Source organism: Hemiscyllium ocellatum, chromosome 30 (genome assembly GCF_020745735.1).
Source record: "Hemiscyllium ocellatum isolate sHemOce1 chromosome 30, sHemOce1.pat.X.cur, whole genome shotgun sequence".
Taxonomy (NCBI): domain Eukaryota; kingdom Metazoa; phylum Chordata; class Chondrichthyes; order Orectolobiformes; family Hemiscylliidae; genus Hemiscyllium; species Hemiscyllium ocellatum.
This window is the reverse complement of record NC_083430.1, coordinates 38,024,164-38,045,962: the sequence shown is the minus strand read 5'-3', so window position 1 is coordinate 38,045,962 and position 21,799 is coordinate 38,024,164. Positions and strand designations below refer to the sequence as shown.

Genomic DNA, 21,799 nt, shown 5'->3' with positions numbered 1-21,799 from the left:
TATATGAATAAGAAGGCTTTGGAGGGATATAGGCCGGGTGCTGGCAGGTGAGACTAGATTGGGTTGGGATATCTGGTTGGCATAGATAGGTTGGACCAAAGGGTCTGTTTCCATGCTGTACATCTCTATGACTCTATGAAAGAGCCTTGGCAGTATGCTGCAGTACATTTTGTAGACGGCTCACACTGTGTTTCATTGGTGAGGGAGTGAATATTGAAGGTGCTGGGTGGGGTCCTGGTCATTGGGCTCTAGAATTTACAGAGTAAGGAGCTGAACGTTTTGCTATCTATGGTGGAATGAAGAGATTGGGAGCTATGTCAGAGATGTTGGCGGGTTTAGAGTTAGAAAATACGCCAGAGACAGTGAAAGGTTGAAAATACAAATAATTTGAACACAAGAAAACAATGTTAAAAGTGTGCTGTTGTCATTCCAGGTGCCAATGTAAATCAAATAGTGCAGGAAGTGATAAGTGAAAAAGTTAGGATACAGGCAGCATTATAGATTATTTCATATTGAAAAGCTAAAATTATGTTTAATGTAAAACAAAGTTGTACTATGGCAGAAATATAAACAAAAACCATTGAAAAACACTCAGTGGATCTGGCAGCAGTTGTGGAGAAAGAAATACAGTTCATGGATCAGGATCTCTTCTCACCGTTTGTACAGCTTTGCTCTGCAGTGCTTTGTGGGGTTTTTTTACACAAGAGTTCATTTACACAATGTTTTATTCCCATTGAGGACAGATTGGTTCTGGTCCTGCTCTTTGCACTTTTACTCTACATTCTAGCTCTCTCTCACTCTTCTAACCTAAATTATAGTCCAGCATAAAGTAACACCTGAACAATTTCAGAGACTACCACCTAGAATGTGATTCTTTGCTGAATGGGTTGGTATGTTATTAAACATCAATCATTTCATGCAATTACATTAAAATGAAATTTTTGGAAATACACTAGTCTTTGGGTGACTAACAATGTAGCTCTATTAGTGTCAGACCAGGAGTGAAATGTTTAAAGAATGAAGACAAATTCACAAACATCCAAGTGAAAAGTGCTCTCAATAGAGCACATACCGATGCCATTTAATGTTATTATTTAATTCTTCTTTCAGACCCCTCCCTGTCTGATTGAAGCTAACTACAAAATTGGAAAAAAAATTAAGAGCTCCCATGTTTTCAAGGAGACTTCAGACCAATATGCATACCAACAACCAGCTCTGAATATCCTGCTCACATTTTAATTGTTATGACAAATTGCTGATGGCTTACAAGAACCTAAAACAATTAACCACATTCTAATTTAAAACCATCTACAACTTTCTAAACCAAAGTAAATTCAGCCCTTCTCCCAATGTTGAGCAATATTTTTTTAAAAATTCATTCACAGGATGTGGGCATCACTGGCTGGGTTGGCATTTATTAGTAATCCCTAATTGCCATTTGCAAGATGTTGATGAGCTGCTTTCTTGAACCATTGTAATCCTTGGGTCATAAGGATAGCCACACTGTTGTTAGGAAGGGAGTTCCAGGATTTTGATCCAAGGACAGTGAAGGAATGATTATAAAGTTCAAAGGCAGGACAGTGTGTGGCCTACAGGGGAATTTGCAGAAGGTGATGTTACCATGCACCTGCTGCCTTTGCCTTCTCAATGGTGGAGGTCACCAGTTTGGGTGAAGCTGTTAAAGGAGGCTTGTGAGTTTCTGGTACACATTATTCCCATGCTATGAAGGTAGGGGACAGCATGTCAATCAAGGGGTCAGCTTTGTATTGGATGGTGTTGAGCTTCTTGATTGTTGTTGGACGTGCATGAGTCTCCAAGTGAAGTACATTCTATCACATCCCTGTCCATTGTAAATAATGGACAGGGTTCATGAAGTCAAGGGGTGCAACTCAGTGCAGAATGTCCAGCCTCTGATCTGCTTTGGCACCTATAGTTCTTATATGGTTGGCTCAGTTCAGTTTATGCTCAATGGTAGCCCTCTCCCCAGGATCTGGATACACATCTTTGATGTGTACTAATACCAAAAACTAATCAGTTCTTCCTTGGGTCATATCCTATTGTTATTCCAAATTTTGTTGAAATCTACTTTTTTTTAAAAGATGTACTGTTTGCAGGCAAACATATAGGGGCAAAAAGATTTACCTACTTCCAGTGGCAGGGGTAAAATAAAAGGTACAATATTGCTGATTGTAGGGAATGGAATCACGAACAGAAATCCCTGGAAACAGTCAGGCAGTCCTATATTTTGAAGAAGGGACACAGTCTGAAGTGATAAACTCCTCTCCTCAATTTTCTCCAAAGATGCTGTCTGACCTGCCTGCTCCCTCTAAGCTGCGCATGTGCGAGACCACGCAGTAATCAGGAATGCACCATGCAGGGGACAAGAAGGCCTTACAGGTTGCACGTAAGCATAGCAATCTTAAAGGGGCCACGCAGTGCAAGGAATAGTCTGCACACAGCAAAGGGAAAGTCGAGGGAACATGAAGTATTTGTAGCATTTCCCTTTTTTAAAGACTGGTGTATGACAGGCTTGGGTGTAACAAAGTGCAAACTTCTAGAGTATAAAGATTGCAAATTGAAAGGAAAATCTAGCAAACAGGTCAATCGGATACTGAAATTGTTGTAATTAAGGCAGATCAGTGTGAGACGCGAATATGATGTGCGTTGTCTACTTTTGTGTTGATCGTTTTAATTTTTATTTACAATGTTCAAATTTGTTTCCAGAATTTCAAATTTATCACTGTTTACTTCCTTGCGCCTCCAGAGCCAGAATTGGACAGTGTACTCAAGTTGCATTCTCAAAAGACAATGCAGGAGCTTTATATTTTTAAAAGCCTTTCTTGTACTTGTGAGAGTTTTTTTTATTAATGGGACAGTGCAGAGACAGCATTACTCAGTCCCATATTGAAACCATATTTTATCTGAAACAAAATCAGAGATTGCTGGAAAAACTCCGCAGGTCTGACAGCATCTGTTGGAGAGAAAGCAGTTAACATTTCGGGTCCAATGACCCTTCTTCAGAACTTCACTGGACCCGAAATGTTAACTTTACTTTCTCTCCACAGATGCTGCCAAACCTGCTGAGTTTCTCCAGCAATTTCTGGGGTTTTTTTTGTTTCTGATCTCCAGCATCCGCATCTTTGGTTTTCTGTACCATATTGTACCTGTTCTGGAAGTATTGTGATAATCTTCTCTCCCTGTATGCAGCACCTCTTGCCTTTGCCCTTCAGCATGCAGAGAGGGTTAGAGTGAAGTTCAATAGAGACGTTCAAAATGATGAGGGGTTTTGATCATGGAGAGAGGATGAAATTATTGTAGCCGGCAGAAGGGGCAGCAACTGGGGGCACTGATGTAACATAATTGGCTAAAGATCCGAGGGGAAATTAGGATTAATTTGTGTACTGTTATGATCTGGGCTCAAGGGACGGTGGAGGCAGAAACAAATGGTAATTGTTCAACAGTTGCAAAGATGTAAGCATGGAAAATGGTGGGGTGCTGCACTCATAGTGCCAGGGACTTGGGTTCGATTCCAGTCTCAGGCGACTGTCCGTGGAGTTTGCACATCCTCCCCACAATCACAAACGTCTGCAGGTTATGTGAATTGGTTTAGGTGCCCTACTTAAGGGGAATGGGTCTGGGTAGGTTACTCTTCGGAGGGTCGGTATCGGCCTGTAGGGAATCTAACTAAAAAGGAATTTTGTAGTTAGTAGGACTAATTCAACAGCTCTTTCAAAAAGTACAAATGAACTGAACAACCTCCTCAAGCCCTAAGATCATTCCCCATGTGTATTACAGAACTGCTGTCACTGGTGAAGGAAAGGGAGGGTAAAGAGGAGGAAAAGGAAGCAAGATAGAGACACACCTGTATGTGCCCCCACCCTCGTGTCTCAGTGCATGCTAAATTCCAGTAATAATGTCCCTGTGTGACTGGAACTGCTCAGCAAGGAGCAAGCGATTGAAAATTCCCAGGAAGATGGCAGCTCCAAGCTTGGGTTTTTGTGTGTTTAAATACTGAGGAATTATGTCCAAGTCAGGAGCATTCCACTGGCTCGCTTATTACATTGAAAATAGAGCATCGTGTTAAAAGTTGCGGTTAAACAGAATAGATGCCTTATTATGGCTTGTGAATATTTATATTTCTATATACAAGCTACAATAAGACCTCTATGATTACTAGCATTTTCTAAATGGGGGTGCAATACATGTATATAACTATATATATCAACACACAGATACATAGATACTCAAATAAATAAATGCCAGCCACCCAGTGCGTGCGGGTGCACAGAACTGCTGTCAATTAAAACTCACGGAATTTTAAATTCGGAGTTTGAAATTCTGTACCAGGCCCAGGAGGCGGGTGAGGGGGGCGGGCGAAGGTTATGGGCTGTTCATGTTGTGGTCCCAGACCGGGCGATGTGTTGCTGGGTCTGAAGCGATTCAACAGGAGGCACTAGTCTGTTATCCCAGCCACTGGAGATAGCCAGTGAAAAATCCAAGGGCTAAAATCAGCAACCTGATACTGTGCTATAAAATAACATTTTACTGACCAGCCCCTCCCCCCTCCTCCGCGCACACTTAGAAATCACGAATTTGATACTTAATTACATCTTCGAAAGTATTAGTTTTCTTTGCCCCGTTTGAGCCCTGCTTCATTTCCCAGATGTTTATATTCGGATATCCAATGGATATCTCCTCAGCTGCTAAATCCTTCGAAAAATGTACACAATGACAGCTATTTCCATTTAATTGTACCCTTATATCATTTGTTGTATTACCTTTAAGTGAGCAGTGGTAGAATGTGGGGGCACTTTCGGGTGGGGGTGGGGGTGGGGAAGAGGTGGTATGCGGTTCTGGTCAGTTTCCTTGAAATGAGGAGGGGTGGGCGTGCGGTGGCGGATGTTGTGGTCAGTTTCCTTGTGCTGAACAGCGTTTTGATCAGTTTCCCTAAAGGAGGATGGGAGGGGTTTATGGTCAGCTCGGGGAGCTGTGATGGTCCGCTTTCTTGAGGGGGATGGGGTGGATGTTGTGGTCAGTTTCCTGGGGCGTGGGGGTGGGGAGAAGGAATTGTGGTCAGTTTCATGCGGCAGGGAAAGGGGTCACTTGCTCTGAAGGGGGAGGAGGTGGAGGTTGTGGTCATTCCTGGAAAGGGGAGGAAGGGGGTTGTAGTCAATTCTCCTTGGGGCGGGAGGTGGGAGTGCTGTTGTGGTCAGTTTTGTTTGTGGGAGGGGGTGGAAGGGTTTTGTGGACAGTTTTGTTTGTGGGAGGGGGTGGAAAGGGTTTTGTGGTCAGTTTTGTTTGTGGGAGGGGGTGGAAGGGTTTTGTGGACAGTTTTGTTTGTGGGAGGGGGTGGAAAGGGTGTCGTGGTCAGTTTTTCTCGCGGAGGGGGAGGTATGTGCTGTTGTGGTTCGTTCCCTGAGCTGGGGGTGGGGGGGGGGGGGGGGTGTGGAGGTGGCTATGCTCGGTCTTTGCAGTTATGGTTAAGTGAAGGGGGAGGGCGGACTGGGTGCTAGGAAGTTATCAGAACAGAACTCCGGAGAAGAGGGTGTTAAGTGTGTTGTTAATTCTCCGGGTGGCGTGGTCAGTTTTACCGGGGAAGGGGGGAGTGGAGAGAGGGTGGTCAGTCAGTTCTTTTTCTGGCTCCCAGTAGTCTGTTTGTAATTACATGGGGAGAGAGAATGAAGCGTTTGTTTCCTTGGATTCTCGGCCTGGCTGCAGTGACTCTCAGGGTCCGTCCTGAAACCGCACAATTCCAATTCCTGCTATTGTCCAGCCCTGGCACCCGCAGGAAATGGAGGAGCCGAGAAGGCTTGACCTACAGAGAGTGGTCACTGGTCGGAACCTTTAAATATCCCAAAGCTCTAACGAGCCCAGTGTAGAGGCAAAATGAACCTATTGGTTGTCGATATGACCAGCTGATTGGCATTATTTCGATCGCTTTGTGTATTGATGTGAACACCAATCCGTGTTTAATAATAATAGCCATTAAATCCCTCATCTGTAACGGGGTAAATTCCCCAGATAACACCAGGACCCCTTAGTTTAATCGACCTGTGGACATTTCACCGATCAATGCCCAGGAGGGATTTTTAGACAGTACCTTAATTCAAAAGAAAAATCCTTCCGTTTATTAAACATTCGTGGCACCGAAATGAACAGAGATATCTCGGCGCCAATAGGTCTAGTTAAACTTGTAAGTTTTAAATCCAAAAGACACTGCTTTGAGTCCCGTGTCCTTCGCGACATTAACATGACAATGCCTTTCCCACCGCTTTACTTCGAGGTCAGAGTCCACACTGTCGTTATTTCAGTTCGCCTCGTTTCTTTCCCCTTGCCCATCATGATTTCTTCCGGCGAGATATTTATTTCTGAAGGTTTTATACACACGAGATGCTGATCGATTTTGCTCATCTTGCTAAGTGACCCGAGTGTGTCCGGGTTATTTAAGGCCGTCCCCATAGCCTGGAGCTGGGTTTCAGGGTTAGGCTAAACCCCACTCCAACTCTTGCTTCACCAGTTAGGTCATATCCACCAACTCAACTCATTTTGTACAGTAAAGACACCGAATGACTCCACTTCGAGCACAAATTAAATCCTTCACGATTCTAATCCTGCAGCAGTGATGGGTTACAGTAAATTGTTGCTTTCAGGAGAACTGTAAATGTGTTTTTAATGGGGGATTTTACTCAGATATAATATGCTTAACGCAATCATCTCGTCTGAACTTTACGCAATAAAATTGTCTACGACCTTTTCGGACAATATAGTCCTCAAAGATTTCCGAGCACTTCCATTGTTTGGCCAAGTCGGGTCGGTAACCCACACACAGTCCACCCCACACTCGCTGACACCAGCCTGATTGTACCCAGTTTCCCTCTTGTATACCGTTATAATCTCGGTGCGGGAGAGACTGAGACAGGAACGGAATTGAAACTTTTTTTTGTTTTTGAGACATTTTGGTCGGCGCCTGGGAGGTCTCGAGATGTGAAAGGAATGTGCCGTGAAGGTGGTGGAGGGGGGGGGGCTCATTGCAAATGACCTCGGTGAAGACTGACCACCTTGTAACCAAATGAACCCAGGTGAGAATCTCTCCCCTTCCCTCAATTCGCCCATCACGATTCCGCTGACAGGTAGTTTCTGGTGGTCATTGGCTAGCGTTAGGGTTAGGATGGGGTTGGTATGTGAGAAGCCACTGACGAGTCTGTGTCTTTGTACGAGTTGTGAGAGTGAGTGCGAGTGGATGTGTGTGTAACCTGAGCCAAGGCGAGTTAATTTTCTCCCAGAGTTGCATCTAACCTGCGAGTTAGTCCTGGCTGGAAAAAACATCGACGCTGGGTGAAGTGACCGATTAACAAAGGATTGCGCGATTCCCCCTTCCACTCCTATGAAACTATCGCAGTTTGCTTTAAAAAAGAAGTTTGTGGCTGTGCATTATCCCGAGAACTGAGAAATACAAACCAGAACCAGATCCCAGTCCTTTTTTTAAAAGAAAAGTCCAGTTCACAACTACCCCCCGTTCCAAAAAAAAAGCAAGGCTGTTTAATTCACACAATGTGTTTTCTCGCTTTTGGGATGGTCGATGAATCGAAATGTGCGATTTGTGATAGTTATTGATCCTGGGGAAGGTTTTAATTGGGAATCATGTGCACATGGCAGGGAACTGAAAGACACACGAGAGAGAGAGAGAGCGAGAGACTCAGTACCTGGAACTGACATATCTCGGTGAAATTTACAACAATCCCAACAGCAATTTACCCATCTCTCATCTGGAGAGCACAGTCAGGCAGAGGCATTATCCCGGGATTAACACCGCCTGCCAAAATGGCCGAAGGTTTTTTTTTAAACTTTTTTTGGGAAAGGAGGAGGGCATGGTCATCGTATTCACTCTCTCCGTTTGAATCGCTTCTTTTATGGCTATGTGTGTGTGTGTGTGTGTGGAGAGAGAGAGCGAGAGAGAGAGGGGGCGGGAGGGCGCTTGAGCTGCCCATTGTTTATCGCTCCTATTCTTCAACCCCACGGCACCCGCCCACCTTCATTCAGAGGGGAGGGGAGGGGGGCATGTTTTGTATAGCTCCCATCCCTCTCACCACCCCCTTCCCTTTCACTTTAAGCGGCTTCCGAGACCTGCAGCAAGTTCTACGTTTTATAAATTGGAGGATTTACCACTGAAAGTCAGAGGTGTACTCGAGAGAGAGGGCAACAAGCAGCAGTAGGATATCACCTCAGGGTTGGAGGTGGTGCTCGACACCAGAATGGGATCCGTTTCTAATCAGCAATTTGGAGGTTCTGTATCTACTTGAATGATTTTTTTTCAAGTCCTTTTATGTTTTTCCCAATGTTGATTGAATGGATCGTGTGTGAGAGAGAGAGAGAAAGATGCGGTTTGCGGGTATTAAGAATTTCAATCGCTAATTTTGCTCCCCCCCCCCCCCGTTATCTCTCGCCTGCACCAGGTTCCGGGAGAGGGACTGACCAGGAGCTCGGAGATTCTCCCAAGGCGAGCGTCTCTTTCGGTACCGGCCAGTGTAAATGGTTCAACGTTCGCATGGGATTCGGGTTCCTCTCCATGACTGCGAGGGATGGAGTCCCCCTCGAGTCACCGATCGATGTCTTTGTCCACCAGGTATGTGTACCGCCCGGCCGCCTGCCCTGCTTCGGTGGGAATCGGTTCCCGGTTCCGAAACCACGTTTGCAATAACCCTGTGTCCTCCCTCTCCCTACAGGTTCACGCTCACTGTATCAGTTTCTACCTGTTCTCGCGTGTATCTGAATATTCGATGGGTTGGGGGGGGAAGAGTTTAAAATTTTTATTAGAATTTGGAGTTAGGAAAGCGAACGTTAGCTGGCACGGTCTGACTTTATGTGGGCAGGCGAGAGACTATGGTAAAAACAATGACTGCAGATGCTGGAAACCGAGAGACTATGAAGACCACGTTGACGGGAACTGTTGTCAAGATAGGGGAACTCGGACGCAAAGAGGGTGTAAGTGGGCAAACGAGATTCGAACATGTACCGACCGGGGGTGTGGGGGAGGGGGTCCGTTAACTTATTGATTTTTGCAGAGTCCAGTTTAGAGTCAAACTAACCATCGGGTCTCAATATCCCCATTGTGGGAAATTTGAAGGACTGTATCTGAAGCACACAATGGGGGTAGTTACTGCGGTTTGTATCTCCTGTGCAGAGTTGCTGAATACTCTGTCGGTGCTTTCTCTCGTTTTCTCCCTCTTCCCCCTCTCATCCCCCCCCCCCCCCCCCCCCGGACCCCTGATCCCCTGGTGTTGAGTGGGAGAGGTGCAGGGGTCCAATTGCTCACAATGTGATTGTGACTGACCCAGAGCGGGCTCTTCAGTCCCGAGAGCCATAGATTGGCCCGATTGTAATGGAGAGTATTAAACAAAGTACAAAGGTAGCCTTTGGGGATTGAATCGTGGGTATCCCGGGCTAGTAAATCACAGCAGCACAGTGACGTCACCCGGCATTTCATTTCATTCATAAAAATCCTCGCAACTCTTAACCGGTTTCCAGAGTTGGGAATCACTTCAAGTAAGCCAAAGCAATTCATTCTGATCGGTTCTGAGCAACTCGCAGCTTTCCCGATTGCTTAGTGTCATTAGCATTAAGCTTTAAGTTGGAAAATGGGATCAAACTGTTTGTGGTGTTTAAGGAGGGTTCCGTGTTAGTCCCTCGCGTAAATTTAATGTCAACATTAAGCAAGAGTTTGTAAGTATGAAGCAGTCAACATGAACCCACATGGGGCCAGGAGGAATTGATCCTCGAAAACCCCTCTTGGTAAAATACTTTATCTAACAAAGAGAAAGCCGCGCTTTGAATAGAATTGCAACGTCGAATGTAGTTTTGATACAGTAAGGATTGAATATCCCGTCCTGTGTGTTATACATCTTCAAATACAACTCCTCAGCTTGGCTCCTACTCTGATCCCAGATGGGGATGTGCAGTTACAGGAACAAAGCTTACAATAGAGCAAGGCTGTTCAGGGGTGATCATAGGAGGCATTGCTTCATTCACCAGAGTAATATAAATCTGGATATTCTCGCCTTCTCGTGATCCGTGCAGACTTCGGATCCCCATACTGTAGAAAAACATAGGACCAGAGTGCGGCTGGTGCAATGAAAGATCCACAAAATGATGCCAGAACAGAGATGATGCGCTTATCAGGAAAAGCTATACAGACCAGCGCTTTTCTCTCGAAAGGAGGTTGGCCTAATAGAAACCTTTACAATTATGAAGGGTTTGATAGGGCCGAAATAGAGATGTTTCCACATCTGGTGGAAACCAGAAGTAAAGGTGTAAATAAAATATAGTCACATAAGAAACATTACAGAAAGAGATCATATAATATTGATGTATTTGGGCTGAATGGTCCGTTTTTATGTTACAGGTTCTACTATAGATTTTTGTTGTTTGTGTCAATGAATCCACAGCAAGGCAAGATCCAGAACTTCCATGAATTAAATTGGTGGGAGCAGGCTGGAGGGTTGAAATGGAGTACTCCTGGTCAGAGATTGGCCCAACCCCACCCCCACCTCCACCCCCACTCACACCCATTAGATTTATAACATAATCTTCAAAAAAAGCTCAAAAACATCTCTTAGTAAGGAAATAGAAATTACCATGAGCAGATGTTTTGCCCCAGTGCTGTGTGTTCATTTGAAAAGTGGATCAGGAATGAAGTTCTCTGAATTAACAAATCAATTAGCAAAGCATTTTAACTGAGTTAAAAATCACACCACATCAGGTTACAGTCCAACAGGTTTATTTGGAATCACTAGCTTTCAGAGCATTGCTTCTTTATCAGAATCAGGAGACAGAATCATTTGTCTTATCATTCTGCTCCATAACCACCTGATAAAGAAGCAACACTCTGAAAGCTAGTGATTCCAAATAAACCCGTTGGACTGTAGCCTGGTGTGGTGTGATTTTTAACTTTGTCCACTCCAGTCCAACTCTGGCACTTCCAAATCTTTTTAACTGGAGTTGTGTCGAAGGGAAGAGTCTATGCTTCTTGGAGTTCAGCCAAAGGATGGCTTGTATGTGGTAAATGGCTGATTAGCTTTTCACCTTTTTAGTTTTAAAAGATGCAGTGTGGGTTAAGCTAATTTATCTGTAGTTGTGGATATGGCGGGAGATTGTGTTCTAGAAGGAATTACTCGCCTGCACTTTGCAACCGTGACATCGTAAAGTGCTTCACAACCATTGAATCTGTTTGGAAGTGTCATTTTGTTTCAACACTACACTGAAGTGTCGGCCTGAATTGGGTGTTAAATCTTTGGAATAGGACTTGGACTCACGATGTTTTGAGGGAGATGAGAAGCTACTCAATGGATTGTGTCTATTGCCTAAGGGACAATTAGCATTATAGAGTCATAGAGATGTACAACATGGAACCAGACCCTTCGGTCCAACCCATCCATGCTGACCAGATATCCCAACCCAATCTAGTCCCACCTGCCAGAACCCGGTCCATATCCCTCCAAATCCTTCCTATTCATATACCCATCCAAATGCCTCTTAAATGTTGCAATTGTACCAGCCTCCACCACATCCTCTGGATACACTTTTCCTTCTGAAGGTGCTAGCCTGGGATAACTTGTGAAGAATCTCCCCAGTGCTCCCAATCTCCCCAGTACCATTTACCATGGCTTTTAGAAGGAATCAGCTTTTGGGGTTTTTGATTCAAATTCGGATAAAGCTGGCATTTAAAGCCTGCCCCCTCATTGCTGTTGAGAAAATGGAGTTGAGCATTTTTCTTGGAATTGCTTTTAGGGAGGGAATTCCAGGATTTTTGACCCAGTGACCATGATTGGTATTGTGTATCTAAGTCAGGATGATCTGTGCCAGAGGGAAACTGGAGAACGTGGTGTTAATTGCTGATCATGTCTTGCTGGGTTTGGTATGTCACTGTAGAAACCTATAGACAGCGATAGAAGGAATAAATGTTTGAGCTGTTGGATGAAGTGCTGGTCAAGCAGACTGCTTTGCCTTGAATGGTGCCAGAAATTCCTATGTGTTGCAGCTCCCTCCAAATGAGGGGTGGGATTAAAAAAAGTATCATGGTGCTGCTGGTGCCTTGTAGGAAAGTGCTCAACCTCTGTGTTTCTCAAGGAACTCCTTCATTTATGACTGATCCAGTTGAAGTCTGTGCAGCTAGTGTCTGCTACAACCTCACCATTAGGTTGCATCCAAATGAGTAATATCTTCCTGAAGCCAGAAAGCAGGAAACATTAGTCCCTGTACAGTGGACTAAATGGGCCCTAGATATGTCCCAACATCAGCGCAGTGACACTAATAGCAATGATGCAAGCTATGACTTTGCATGATCTGCCCATCATAATATACTGGAATCCATCTGTGAAAAGGACTGCACTATTCATCTATTCCTTGTTAACTGCAAGGTGTGTGATGACACTCTGAGGATCTGATGTTTTCTATTAAGGTAGTATGACAGTATGGATAGCAAGGTGACCACATGAAACATCATTGTCTGCCCTCACTCTGGATACCTGGCAGATCAAACTTCCAGGTCCATGGAATGCCACATAATACAAGGCAGCAAACAAGAAATATGACCACCAGTAGGACTGAGCCACTTGGCGTTAATAGTGTAACCACTGGGGCTTATTGCAAGATGAGTAATAGTGGCTGTGGCCCCTGAGCATGAGTTATATATCAGCCCTGTGTCCCATTACTCTGGGATGAGAAATGTGGCTGTTCCATTTAATGGAAAAGTTGCCCTATCAATAGGGATGCCAATCCATGAGGATTGTTCCTGAAGTCTCTAAGAATTTATGATTAATCTCCTAAATACTGCTGCAAGCAAATTCGAGGGTGGGGGAGTGCATTAAAAAGAATATGCACTTTCTTCAATTTCTTTGAACAGTTCTATTTCTTATTTATAAAGATGTTGAAGATTGCAGCGGAAGGTGTGTGGGGGAAGGGTCAAAAGGATTTTTGACTTGTGGGTCGAGGGGGGGGGAAGTGTTTGGAAGGTCATGTGATGGAAGCTATGGAAATTCATTAGGTCAGATTCGATAACTTTAACTATGAGCAATAAAAGTCGTTTTAACGGTGGAGGACATTTAGGCAATTGCATGCAGCTTTCTTGCAAAAGGTGCCTTTTTGCTAACTTCATGGTCTTATTCACTGCTAAGCACAACATTTGGTGTCAGCTTCATTGTGATTGTTTCTCTCAGGAAGGCTCCAAATGGCTTATTTATTGCTCCAAATGCTCTGGTCTGGAACATCAAACAACATCACTGTGCCAGCTCCCATTTGTTTTCTTTTGAAGATGTTTGTTAAAGTTCGATATGCACTGTGTGCTTTCTCTTGTCAATCATTTCCCTTCCACCCCTTTGCTATCTTGCCTTCTGCCTCTCTCTTGATAGAACACTGACTCTTGCTCTATTAAGCAGATTTTCAGGAAAGAAAGACTTGCTGTTCTCTTGTCTTTTTCAAACTTCAGGACACAAGATTAAATCAACAGTGAATTCATTTTGAAGTGTAGTTCATTGTTGTAATGTGGGAAGTTTGACATTGTGATAATCAGCAGATGAACTGTTTTAGTGATGGTCATTGAGGGATATATGTTGGCTAGACATTAGGGGGATTTTCCCTGGAGTGAGATATGCTACATTGATTCAAGTGGTCAGAGGGGCTAGGTTTAATGCTGCATCTGAGAGTCCAACATTCCCCTTGGCACTGATACTACATCAGAGTGCCTTCTTCAGCAAAGCCTCTCTACTAGTGCAATTATCTCCTTCAGTAGTGACCCTTTCACAATGTCTCAGTGTGACCCTAAAATATTAACATAACTTTGACAGTACTGGCTGTCCAACAGTGTAGTGATGTCTCTGTTCTGCACAGGATTATCAAGTCAGATTCAATAGACAAAGACACTAAACCATGAAGGTGGTCAGACATCCTTCTTTATACTTCTCAGAAAGAACAACAGTTTTCAATCATATAGCCACTTAATGTAACAAAATGTCAAAAGACACCTGTAATGTAGGAATCAACCAAATTATGACCTAATACGACTGGATCAAATCTTGCTGAAAAATAGGTAATCTTTTAAGGAAACTTTATTGAAGAGGTGGAAAAGGAGCTGGAGAGGATTCCAGATTTTGAGTACTAGATAAATGAAGGCACATCTGTCAATAGGGAAATGATGAAAATTAGAGACACCCGAATTGGATAAGTGCAGAGGTCTTGGACGCTATTGCAGTCAAGGGAAGGGATGTGGCCTCAGCAGGGTTTAAATATAAAGATGACAGTTTTTAAATCGAGGTATTGCTGACCTTTAAGCTGATATAAATTAGTGAGCACAGGGATGATAGAATTTCATGCATGTTTGGTTGTGAGAAGCAGATTTCTAGATTAGATTTGATTAGATTACTTACAGTGTGGAAACAGGCCCTTCAGCCCAATAAGTCCACACCGACCCGCTGAAGCGCAACCCACCCAGACCCATTCCCTTACATTTACCCCTTCACCTAACACTTCTGGATGAACTCTAGTTTCCCTTGCACTTTTTCAGTGTTAACATTGCCTGAACTGCAGTGGAAAAGTCAGTGTAACTACAGTGTGTTTGGCAGAAAGTCTGAGGTAATTCAAAAGCAATGATTATGCAACTGTACTCGAGTGCTGTGATGGACCAAACTGTGCCCTATTACAACATGAGCATAGGCTGGAGGGCATCAAGCTCACCGTTGAATGGAAAGGAAAGCTGAAAGAATGAATTGTGAGGGAGGAAGAGATGAAGAGAGAGGAAAGGAATAGAAGGACAAGAAAGGAGAGTGAGAAATGGAAGCAGACAAAATGGAGTGTGAACAAAAGGATTAACAGAGAAGGAGAGAGGATGTGGTTGGAAGATAAGGGAAGAAAAGGATTGCAAATTCACTTTGATCCCCTCCCCCAACTCCTCAGTTTGCAGGGGCTGGGCTGGGGGGGAGGGGTGATAAGAGACCCTTGAGAAGGCTTCATTGTCAGACAGTGAGGTCTTCAGGACTGATCTGTGCAAATGATTCTCGCAACACATTCCATTCAGATGTGTTCCCCATTGTAAAGAGAAACCAGGGCTGGGACTATTAATAATTAAAAGAATGTTGCCAACCATTCAGGCAGTTCCTTCAATAATCTGCAAGGTTATCTTTGTTTGAGAAGAGTGTGAAGATGCAATGTAAAACAAGGGAAGAATCCTTGGTCTGATTAATGGACTGACTGGCTGGAACGTGAACACTTGTTACAGTCAGGAGATATCCGTCTTGTGGGACGGGAGTGTTATTATGACCTCTAACAACTGATGAGAGAGTGGCCACTCAAACCAATGAGGTGTAGTTACCTTGCTGTGTGGACCCAGTTTTCTGGTCTCCAGTTATCGGGATTGTCTAGAGTAAGGCTCAAAAAGGTTCCGAGGCCAATACGCTCTGTATTCTGAAATCATGGACTGTTTGATTCTGCATTCCTTCTTTGTATTTGAACAGCTTCTGTATCAACTTAAAGAAGCATTTTGGAGAGGGAGTGGAACTATGGAGGATCAGTCATGACCATGCTGAATGGCCAGTGGTTTTGATGGGCTGAATGGCCTCCTCAACCTATTTTTCTACATTTCTATGTAAAAGTACAGTCAGCCTAACTATTCCGTGCTGGTATATAGGCTGCATGTAGATCTCCTCCCAATCCCTTCATCTTAAACTTTTCCTTTTGTCTCATGTCATAATGTTTATCTAGCTTCCCCTTGAGTCTATCTCTATACTGGCCTGAACTGCTGTGCAAATTCCACATGCTGAATTGTGTGAAGACATTTCTTCTGTTGGATTCATTAGTGATTATCATGGGAGATGAAATTCTGCTTTGTTTGCAAATAACCAATCTATGCTTGTTTTGAATTTTTTTCTATCTTTGCATTTCTATTTGAATTAATTTACAGGGCCGAGCACAACCTGAATCAGTTCCTTATGTCGTTATTTTCTTTCCAGAAAATACATTTTGCTTTTTAACATATTTCCTAATAACTGAAATTTGTTGAACTACTGAAATTGAATCTGTGTAAAACTGAGCATTTTTAATTCAAAGTGTCAAGACAACATCTGGAAGTAATGTAATTTAAAGTGACTGAATCCCACATTCACAGTATTTTGCTTTTAAATGATTCAAACTCACTTGTTTTCAAAAAAAACTTCTGAGTAAACTGAAGCCAAAATTGTATTTCTAATTTTTTTTTAAAACATAGTGTGTCTAAACCTAACCAGTTTAATTTTAAACCTCCCTGAGGGCCTGTGAATGAGGGCAATTAGTGGAAACTCCCAATGTGGTTAATTCAGCCTGGTGGTTGGACCAATTTTGTGTCTTTTTGCAAACAGAACTAGCATAAAATATGGCAGAAATCAGAGTTACACCAAAAGTAAACTATGATTGGGATGTTTTTCAAATTTTTTTTTGCCAATTTTTTGGTTGAATTGTATCAACTGCAATTGATTTGAAGCTCCCAAGAACTAACACTATCAGCTGCTTGATTTTGGTCTCTTACCCGACATTTGGAAACATGTTTTTGATGAAAATGGATGTTGGGCATGACTGTTGCAGGATGGCACATGGTCACCTGATGTTGCTGAGTCAGCTGTAATTTATTGTATCAAATGTAATTTCATTTCCATCTGGGGAGGGCACCTAGGCAATGTGATTCATCAGCGAGGAGCTGAGCACTACTGAACCTTGCATCCCTACCATACGTGCTCAAAACATTGGATTTTGATATTGTAAGTGCAAGCTGTTTGGAGTGACGGGAGGAATGAAAACCTGAAGTTACAGATTGGCAAAAGAACCTTGAGGAAACAAGGAAAATTGTCTTCATGCAGTGGCTGTTGTGATTGGGAATGGGCTGTTTAATCTGGCAATAGTGGTAGATCCAATATTAATTTCCAAACAACACTTGAATATCTGGTTATAAGGAGAAAGAATTTGCATGGTAATGGGTCAAGCTGGTCAGCACTTTTAAAGATCTAGTCGTGAGACAATATAAAAAGGCTCTACCCCCCTTAGCTCCTTAGCCCCCTACGCTCTGGAATTACCCCTCCTCGACCACTCTTTCCTCCTTTAAGTTGCTCCTTTAAAACTGACCTCTTTAAACAAGTATTTGGCCACATATCTCATGAAGCTCGATGGCAAACTTTGTCTGAAGACATACCTGTGACAGTCTCTTGAGAGGTTTCATTTCCTTTAAGGTGTAAGCTGTTGTTGTAAATGGGCTCTGGCCACTATGATAGAACTTATTAACAATAGTGGGGTCCACATTTAGCAATCTGCTGAAAACAAATCTTATCCTGACTGAATGAGGGCAGAATGGATAAAAGGCTCCCCTTTCAGCCACTCCCTGCTGTCAGCTCATTCAGGACTGTTCCTGTTGTAAACGCTTTCAGATACTTCCCTCCTTTGTGCAATTAGCATATGTAGATGTTTAACGTGATAGCGATCATTCAGTGGGACAAGGTTGATTGTACCCTCCCCCAGTATGCAGTGCCAGTGCGACATCTTTAACAACAGCAGTTTGTGAATTGGGAGGGTGTCCTGGTCATGAGGTACTATTGACTCAAAAGGACAACAGGGAGGAGGACGGTTGGTGGGGACGGTACCATGAGCTGGTCAAGGTGGCAGAGGACAGAGTGGGGTTGAATAATAATCTGAAAAAAACAAGAGACTTGCTTTTATACAGCGCAGTTCATGATGACAGGACACCCCGAAGTTCTTTCCAGCCAATTAACTATTTTTGAAGTCTATTTGTAATCAATTTGGGAAATGTTAGTCAATTGTGGGACGATTGAGCAAGTTCCAGAAAATAGCAATGTGATAACTGCCAGATGATCTGTTTTCCCATGCGATGTTACTTGTGGGATAAATATTGGGAAAGCTTCCATGTATCTTCTGGATTATTTATCCAGCTGAGCGGGTAGTCAGGACCACTGTTTAAGACTCATTCAAAAGATGACAATTCCAGCACCACAGCACTCTTTCAATAACTCCCTCTACTGTATACTGTAGGAGTGTCAGCCTAGATTATGGGGTTTGAGTCTCCTGATTGCAACAGGAGTTGAGTTCAACTGATTTGAATGGTTTTTAAAGCTGCCTGTTTCAGTGGAGTTCTAGAGATGGTAGCACCACTATAAGCAGAGATTAGAGTAAATATCAGCAGAGTGGATCCACTGGCATCAATGCAGCCCCCGAGCAGTTCATAGGAGCCTAAGTTGAAGTTCTGGCATGAGGAGGAACAGGAACGGAAAGCTTTCTCAGTGATTTCTGCGACCTTTCCTTTGAAAGAATGTTGCACTGCCCCACATCGAATTCCCGTCTTTAACCTCTGACCCTGCCATACTACAGGAAAAAGCCATATCTTTGTACTTTCTTGAAAGAGTTCCTGTGTATGTGAATGTGTATGCCAGTGTGAGTATCTCTGTCTGTTGGCCTGTCTTTCTCACTCTCTTTTTGTTGGTCTGTGTGCTGGTTGGACTGTCTGTCAGTCTTTATTCAAGTGCACTTGTCAGTGTTTTTTGAATTAGTGTGTGTATGTCTTGTGTTTTTGCTTCTGTGAATCTGTTAGTGTGACTGTTTCAATGTACTTGAGTGTGCTGGAGGGTATGTGAGTTTTTTTCTGTTTGAATACTATTGCATATGTTACCATGGCTGTGAGGGTATCTTAAAATGATGAATATCCTTTAATCAATAGGCCTGAGAATACGACTTTCTACGAAAGGTGGGATGCAAAGTAGGAGAGATCATTAATGGACAGATTCTATATCAGACTAAGGTAGTTGTGATGTATTAATCTCTGTAGCACATGGCTTATATTGGGGGCATGAAATTATCCAGTGTCTGTTTCTTTGATACAGTTGCTTGTACTTGGAGATTACAATCTAATTTCTGGTTTTTAGACCTATTGTTTTAATGAGTCAAAAAGTGTGGCACTGGAAAAGCACAGCAGGTCAGGCAGCATCCGAGGATGATTGACGTTTTGGGCATGAGCCTGCTGTGCTTTTCCAGCACCCCACTTTTTGACTCTGATCTACAGTTTTAATGAGTCGATTAAAGCCTTTGATTTATTTGCCAGTTGAATAGTTTAGTTAATGTTTCTGCAGTGTAGTCATTATCATATTCTCCTAGCACATATAAAGTTCCTGGTTTGAAACCAGGCAGTAATCAGAGCCAATATTAGGGGGTCAGTTGACTGGACAGTTGGTTTCCAATGCAGAGTGATGTCAACAGCATGGGTTTGATTCCCATAGCCACTGAGGTCACCATGAAGGTCTGTCTTCTCAACCTCACCTCTTGCCTGAGGCATAGTGAACCTCAGGTTAAACCACCACTAGTCATCTCTCAAATGAGAGAGCAGCCCTATGGTCATCTGGCACTATGGGGACTTTATCTTTTATTTAGGTGTGTAGTCGAGGGGGTAGGAATAGCAGTTCTGCAGTTGGTTGCATTTCTGTGGTTTAAATGGACCAAGTGAAATCCTGGAAGAGACCGCATATTTACAGGAAGTTTCGATGGTCTGAATGGAACGGTCCTTTTTAGAATGTTCTTATAAAATACACTGAGAAACTTTACTACTTTGAAGTTACTACATAAATGTAGGGGTTTTTTCGTTGTCTTTTTCATCTATTCTTATCATACAATGAAACAAGTTAAATCAAGCAGCCTATTATATAATTGCTGTGGTGTTGTCAACAGTCGATTGCTGAAAGAAAGACTTGAAGTTCTGCATCGCCCTCCACAACATCATACATCCCAATGTACTTTAGAATAGCACTTTGGCTGTACACTGTAGTCACTGCTGTGCTGTGAAAAACATAGCAGCAAATTTTGTGCACAACCAGCTTTCTTCAACAGCAATGAGATAATGGCCACATAATTGTGATATTGCCTGAAGGATAAATATTGGCCAAACCTTGCTGTTTTTTGAAATAGTGTAATGGTATGTTTTACTTTACTTGCTACAGTGAATGGAGCCTCCATTTATATCTTTTCTGAAAGTCAGCACGGGATGCGAGCATAAGAGGTACAGTTAGTAAGCTTGCAGATGACACCAAAATTGGAGGTGTAGTGGACAGCGAAGAAGGTTACCTTCGATTACAACAGGATCTTGATCAGATGGGCTATTGGGCCGAGAAATGGCAGATGGAGTTTAATTCAGATAAATGCGAGGTGCTGTATTTTGGGAAAGGAAATCTAGCAGGACTTATACATCTTGATGATAAGGTCCTAGGGAGTGTTGCTGAACAAAGAGGCCTTGGAGTGCAGGTTCATAGCTCCTTGAAAGTGGAGTCGCAGATAGATGGGATAGTGGAGAAGTTGTTTGGTATGCTTTCTTTTATTGGTCCGAGTATTGAGTACAGGAGTTGGGAGGTCATGTTGTGGCTGTACAGGATATTGGTTCGGCCACTGTTGGAATATTGCGTACAATTCTGGTCTCCTTCCTATTGGAAGGATGTTGTAAAACTTGAAAGGGTTCAGAAAAGATTTACAAGGATGTTGCCAGAGTTGGAGGATTTGAGTTCTAGGGAGAGACTGAACAGGCTGGGGCTGTTTTCCCTTGAGCGTCAGAGGCTTATAGAGGTTTATAATATCATGAGGGGCATGGATAGGATAAATAGACAAAGTCTTTTCCCTGAGGTCAGGGAGTCCAGAACTAGAGGGCATAGGTTTAGGGTGAGGGGCGAAAGATATAAAAGGGACCTAAGCAACCTTTTCACACAGAGGGTGGTCTGTATATGGAATGAGCAGCCAGAGGAAATGGTTGAGGCTGGTACATTGCAACATTTAACTCCATTACACTCCAAGGTCTCTTTGTTCAGCAACACTTCCTAGGACCTTACCATTAAGTGTATAAGTCCTGCTAAGATTTGCTTTCCCAAAATGCAGCACCTCGCATTTATCTGAATTGAACTCCATCTGCCACTTTGCCCATTGGCCCATCTGGTCAAGATCCTGTTGTAATCTGAGGTAACCCTCTTCGCTGTCCATTACACCTCCAATTTTGGTGTCATCTGCAAACTTACTAACTCTACCTCTTATGCTCGCATCCAAATCATTTATGTAAATGACAAAAAGTAGAGGGCCCAGCTCCGATCCTTGTGGCATTCCACTAGTCACAGGCCTCCAGTCTGAAAAACAACCCTCCACCACCACCCTCTGTCTTCTACCTTTTGAGCCAGTTCTGTATCCAAATGTCTAGTTCTCCATGTATTCCATGAGATCTAACCTTGCTAATCAGTCTCCCATGGGGAATTTTTTCGAATGCTTACTGAAGTCCATATAAATCACATCTACTGCTCTGCCCTCATCAATCTTCTTTGTTACTTCATCAAAAAACTCAATCAAGTTTGTGAGACATAATGGCCAGTGCTGGCAGGTGGGACTAGATTGGTTTGGGATATCTGATCAGCATGGAAGGGTTGGACCGACGGGTATGTTACCATGCTGTACATCTCTATGACTCTGACTCTATGACCTTCAATAGCGCAACATTCTCTGTGGTGCATGAAAAACATGAGTCTCTGCTTTTGATTCAATTCTCTAGAATAGGACTTCAATTCAGAAGTGGAAGTGCAATATAGATTCATATAAATTGTATATTTGAATTCATTTTCTTAATGAGATAGTGTTGACAGAAACTAGCCCCACCTAATCACTTGAGTTAAGAGGTTTGGAAGTAAAGTTACAGATAACTGTTCAAACATTTAGGATGGAGGTTCTGTATTTACAGAAAGCTACAATGTTAATTTTTGATGTT

General features: G+C 43.1%; 1 protein-coding gene across 1 annotated transcript in view; it reads left to right on the top strand.

The window, feature by feature from the left end:
- The window catches only part of LOC132829811 (protein lin-28 homolog A-like), a 134,707-nt gene that overhangs the window by 81,750 nt on the left and 31,158 nt on the right, over window positions 1-21,799 (top strand). Inside the window, exon 2 of the mRNA XM_060847174.1 lies at window positions 8,454-8,623. Coding sequence (XP_060703157.1) covers window positions 8,454-8,623 — 170 coding nt within the window. The remainder of the gene's footprint in view (window positions 1-8,453; window positions 8,624-21,799) is intronic.